Source organism: Adiantum capillus-veneris, chromosome 6 (genome assembly GCF_014529385.1).
Source record: "Adiantum capillus-veneris isolate H3 chromosome 6, ASM1452938v2, whole genome shotgun sequence".
NCBI classification, from domain to species: Eukaryota; Viridiplantae; Streptophyta; class Polypodiopsida; order Polypodiales; family Pteridaceae; genus Adiantum; species Adiantum capillus-veneris.
This window is the reverse complement of record NC_140936.1, coordinates 51764916-51770283: the sequence shown is the minus strand read 5'-3', so window position 1 is coordinate 51770283 and position 5368 is coordinate 51764916. Positions and strand designations below refer to the sequence as shown.

Sequence of the window (5368 nt, the reverse complement as noted above, 5' to 3'; positions counted from 1 at the left end):
TGCAAGGAAGATGGAGTTAAGATTGCTGAGCTATATGCTACTGGGTTGAGGCTGGTCACAAATATAGAGGAACTGATCAACAACCTGCCTAATGACTAAGATGGAAGTGATGCTGTGTTTAGTTTTGGAGCTGTCTGTGTATACCAGACACAACAGTAACTCATTGCGAGCTCATTGTATACAAGCTCATGGTTCTATTACCATTCAACAGTTTTTTGGCGTTGTATTTATTAGTCACCTTGGTCTCAGGACACTCATATTTTGTAATTTTGCTCTTTCTTTAATATAATACATCTCGCGCCTTGTTATGGTTTTAAAAAAAAATCCCCCCCCGCGAGAGGTCGCAGGTTCCAATCTGCGTTTACTGTGCCCCTGAGATCCTGCCGGTGAATCCCTCACTCCTCCTCCGAGGATGCAGCAGTAACTCAAAAGTTGAAGCTCACGAAGGGCACGCCATGGAGATGGAAGTCCTTGGAAGCAGACAGCCAATTCTCGAGGAAAACACAGGATCTAGCTGCTGGAAACTCCGTTTGAAATGGCGCGCATTACTTTAATGCAGAGATGTAGCTCTTTGTACGCACTCTTGTTTGCCAGCATTCAGTGTCATCCGGTCTCCGCACGTAGGTTTTCTGGAACATTCAAGACGATGCATACCCATGCTGCCAGACTGCTTGATGACAACGGTTCGTCCCATCAACATGGGAATGAAAGGATCAGATACTTCCTCGAACAAGGTCAGCCCAAAGCAGCCTTCAAAGCTTTTCAATTTATGTGCAGCAGTGGTACAATGTTAAATGCCTACACTATCTCCATTACCTTGAGTGCTTGCATCACTTTAGAAAATCTACATCTGGGCATGCAAATTCATGCAATTTATGTCATGAATGTTGCAGAGCCAAGTTCCTATGTAACTAGCACTCTTATCAATATGTATGCAACCTGTGGGGCTTTGGAGGACGCTCACATAGTTTTTGACAGATCGATTGTGCTTGATGTTGTGTCATGCAATGCTATGATAGCCGGCTATACGAAGCATGGATATGCGCATGATGCCATGAAATTATACAGATTGATGTATGGCCGTGGTGTAGAACCTAATGATGTCACCTTCACGAGCACTCTCAATGCATGTGCCAAGGTAGAAGACTTCAAATGTTGTCAGCAGTTACATATGGATATTTGTATTGTGAGTGAAAAGTCTAACACTTACACTGATAATGTTCTCATCAAGGTCTACAGTAAGTGTGGTAGTTTAGAGGATGCATGGCATGTATTCAGCAAAATAACAGAGCGCGATGCCATTTCTTGGAATGCAATGATTGCAGCATATGGCAAGCAGGGTTCTGCTGAGAGTGCATTCCAACTTTTCTGGCAAATGCAGCAGGAAGGCATCCACCCTAGTGAGATGACATTCGTCAGTATTTTAAGCGCATGCAGCAAGGCAGATTATTTCGAGACGGGCAGGCAGTTACATGCTTTGATCGAGGATATGGATTTCAAAACAAATGCAATTTTGTGTAGCACGGTCATAGACATGTACACCAAGTGTGAGAGCATGGAAAGTGCCATGAGTTGCTTTGAAAGGACGTCAAAGTCAGATGTGGTCATGTGGAATGTGATTCTCAAAGCAAATACTAAACAGGGGTTGATGAAAGAGGCTTTTGAGATTTTCGACAGAATGAGAAGAGAATGTGTTTGTCCCAACAAGGTAACCTTCTTGAGCATGTGTAATGTGTGTGGGAGCCTAGAGGCCGTAGAAAAAGCCAGAGAATTACATGCTTGTGTTGCGAAAGCAGGGATACTTCCAGATTTATCATTGGCAAATGGCCTTATTGATATGTATGCAAAGTGCAAATGTTTGGATGATGCACAACATGTGTTCGACAATGTACCACAGAAAGATGTTATATCTTGGACAGCAATCATTACAGGTTACGTACAACAGGAGCTACATGAGAATGCTGTAAATTTATACAATCAAATGCACTGCGAAGGTTTTTCTCCTAATCATGTAACATTATTAGCTCTTTTCAATGCAATAAGTATTGCTGGAAACTCCACCAAAGGCAGACAACTCCACTGCCAGATGATAGCCATGGGCTTCAAGCATGATGCAGTAATGGCAAACACTATAGTACACATGTATGGAAAATGTGGGGCATTAGAGATGGCACACCAAATATTCAAGGATATTCCAAAGGATAATGCCGTTAATTGGAACACAATGATTACAGAATGTGTGAAAAATAATTGCATTGAAGAGGGATTAACACTTTTTTCTCAAATGACAGTGGAAGGTGTAATTCCGAATGAGGCAACTTATATAAGTGTCCTGGATGCGTCTGCTAGTGAAGGAGCCTTTCAACAGGGCAAACAATTTCATGTTATGATTCTTAATATGGCTCTTGATTCTAGTTGTTTCATGGCTAGTGCTCTCATTGATATGTATGGGAAATGTGGAAATCTTGATTGTGCCCATGTTGTGCTAAGACGGTTGGTTAAACGGGACGTTGGAGCTTGGGGTGCTTTGATAACTGCATATGCGCGACATGGCCACGGCAAAAAAGCTCTTGTACTTTCAGACCAAATGAGTGCAGAAGGCATTTGCTTGAATCATATCACCCTTTTAAGTATTCTGTCTGCTTGTAGCCATGCAGGCCTCGTCAAGGAGGGCTACTTCTTTTTTGACACCTTGAGTCATCAGCATGGTATTAAACCTTCAGTGAAACATTACGCTTGCATGGTTGACCTCCTTAGTCGTGTAGGGCGATTTGATGAAGCTCACAACCTAATACAGAAAATGCGGGTTGAACCGAGTGCTTCATTATGGATGTCTTTGTTGAGTGCATGTAGACTATACGGCAATGTGGAACTTGCAACACATGCTGCAGAGAAAGCTCATCAGCTTAGACCACATAGTGCAGCACCTTTTCAGTTGCTACTCGATACACATAGATATGCAGCCGCTAGATCAGTGGAAATCGAGTGAAAGGACAATGGCAACAGGGACACCGAAGCTGCATGAAAATTTTAAAATGAATGAATGTGACAATGTTCTCATACTCCTCAGGATTCCGGGGGTGGTGGGAACCCTGATCCCTGAAATGTTCCAAGGTATGTTGAAAACCAGGGTGGGGAGATGGAAAAGTAGTGAAGAGGTTGGACATGCACACCATGTGGGGCCAGTGGGGCTGTTCTGCACAAGCTTAAAGTTCTCACTCGAGTTTTGCAGGTGATGGCTATGACACGAGCATTGGCATGCGGGATCGGTATCTTTTATATCAGGGCTCTTCAGGTGAACCAATGATTGCACTTATGCAGCATTCAGACTGCACAAAGGAGAAGGAAGAGCAGGGCATGCATCCCTGCTTGTGCACTCAGATTGGTCCAAAGGGAGACTCTTTTCCAGTCCCACCAAGCTGTTGGGCAATATCCTTCCTCCCCTCTTTCTCTCGGAAATGAAGATTGTCTGCAGTGTTCAGCAGAGAAATTTGCGATTGGGCATCGTCACAATTGGTGAATGAAAATCTGTGCATCTATTGGTTAGTGTGTAACCTGTCAGCTTTTATGTCTTCTCAATATGAATGGGGGAGGGTGGAGCATCTATGGGGCAGTAGCACCGCTTGTTCAGTCTGAACCCAGATATCACTTGGCAATGCCACAATATGGCACCCAGTCATCCCGGCATCTACATGTTTGTCTGCACCCTCAATCAAAGGCAGAGTAAGCTGGCAAAATGCGTTTAGTTCTGAAGGTTCATCCAACATGAGATTGCTTCTGGCTCAATCATATTGAAGGCAAGGTGCAAGCCACAAATCCAATCTCTCTTATGCCAATGTCACTTCAGATCCGTTGCGTTATTGCAGATCCCTCTCCTTCTGTGCCTTCTCCTGCCCAGGTTACTCTCCAACTGTGCGTATTACTGCTGTGTCGAGAACTGCGTTATGCATGACCTAGTTGCTCTGAAGTAAGTATAGTGAATGTATCCTCAGGCTGACTGCTGGATAATGTGCAGGACTATTAATCATGGCACACTGGAAAGTTGTAGCAAGTGCACTAGCAGAGAAACCTGAAGCCTCATGTTAAGAAAAACCATTGGAATGCTTGACTGGTAGCTTCTTTTTGAGCTTATGTCCAATACCTCAGAATTGACTTGGTTGGGGACTCACTGTCTATTCTTTGATTCTTTATTCTTTGGCTTTGCCTGATGACAATTATTTGTTTCAAGGCAACGTTCATTGGACATGAAATAGGCTTCATCAAAATTTTGGAACATTGAAGAGTTACTTGCTCATTGACACTTTGTAATTGCATTGAAGAATGACCTGAAGTGTAGGTGTTCACTTGTTCCAGCATGATTGCCACGTATACTGGTGGTACTCAATGGAGTTGGGCCTCATCACGACACAAACACAGAAGATAAAGTAGAAATAGTAGGGACACCACCTAGTTTTGGGCACAAACTAGGATGTGGTGTGTGTGTGTACATGAGAGAGAGAGAGAGAGAGAGAGAGAGAGAGAGCCTTCTTGTGTCGAGGAGGTAGTGAGGCAGCCACTTGTATGGAATGCATATGTGACAAATTCAGAGCGGCGTCTGCTAGGCGAGAGGGCTCACATTGATTGTGCTAGACTTTAGATTGTTGGTCAGATGCTCCATTAAGGTTATTGGAGCTACCTATGGATCCGTAGAGGGGTTCTGCTCGTATGAGAGAGATTGATGAGCCTATTCCACCTAACTTGCATGCCTTCTGTGGGGGACAGATTTTGGGTGTACTTCAATTCTTGCTCGAGAGACCAGATCGTTGCTTAATTTTAGGGCATCTAGTCTTTAGCATTACTGAGACTTCGATCCATCGTCAAGGGATTAGACAAGGGATTTTTGGTGGACCCTAGAGTTGACTGTACTGGAAGCAACTATATATCTTCAAGAAAACTTGTTGCGCGGGCAGCGCGGCTACAGCTACATCATTGACTCATTGGATTTGATTACGAGGTACCTGGATCGCCGTGTTCGAGCCCCGCCGACTTATGTGCTCCATCAAATTTGCATCGTCGACTTCCACGCATCCGAGAGGGGTGACTACTGTATTCCATTAATGCTCATTTCTTTTATTGTTTGAGTGTAAATCCTTGATTGTTTTGGAGTTTAGTTTATTCAATTGCCAAAACATCCAAAAAAAAAGATTGCACGTCATAGTGTGTCCCATCACCTTCTAGCCCTCTAAGGTTTTTGGGTTTGTTGTCGATGGTTGCAGGCTTAACCTCAACCAAACTATCTGGCCGTAGATGCCATGTACTTTTCCGCTATGGATCTCGTTTCTCGATCACTTCACGTGATCCGTCAATGCCATTCATGGCTGTAGACCTT

General features: G+C 43.8%; 1 protein-coding gene across 1 annotated transcript; it reads left to right on the top strand.

The window, feature by feature from the left end:
* Window positions 1-318: 318 nt before the first annotated feature.
* On the top strand, window positions 319-4996 carry LOC147455501 (pentatricopeptide repeat-containing protein At4g13650-like). The gene has a single exon (XM_086514261.1). The coding sequence runs from the start codon at window positions 536-538 to the stop codon at window positions 2987-2989; it is 2454 nt and encodes an 817-aa protein (XP_086370387.1). The 5' UTR covers window positions 319-535; the 3' UTR covers window positions 2990-4996.
* Window positions 4997-5368: the final 372 nt, after the last annotated feature.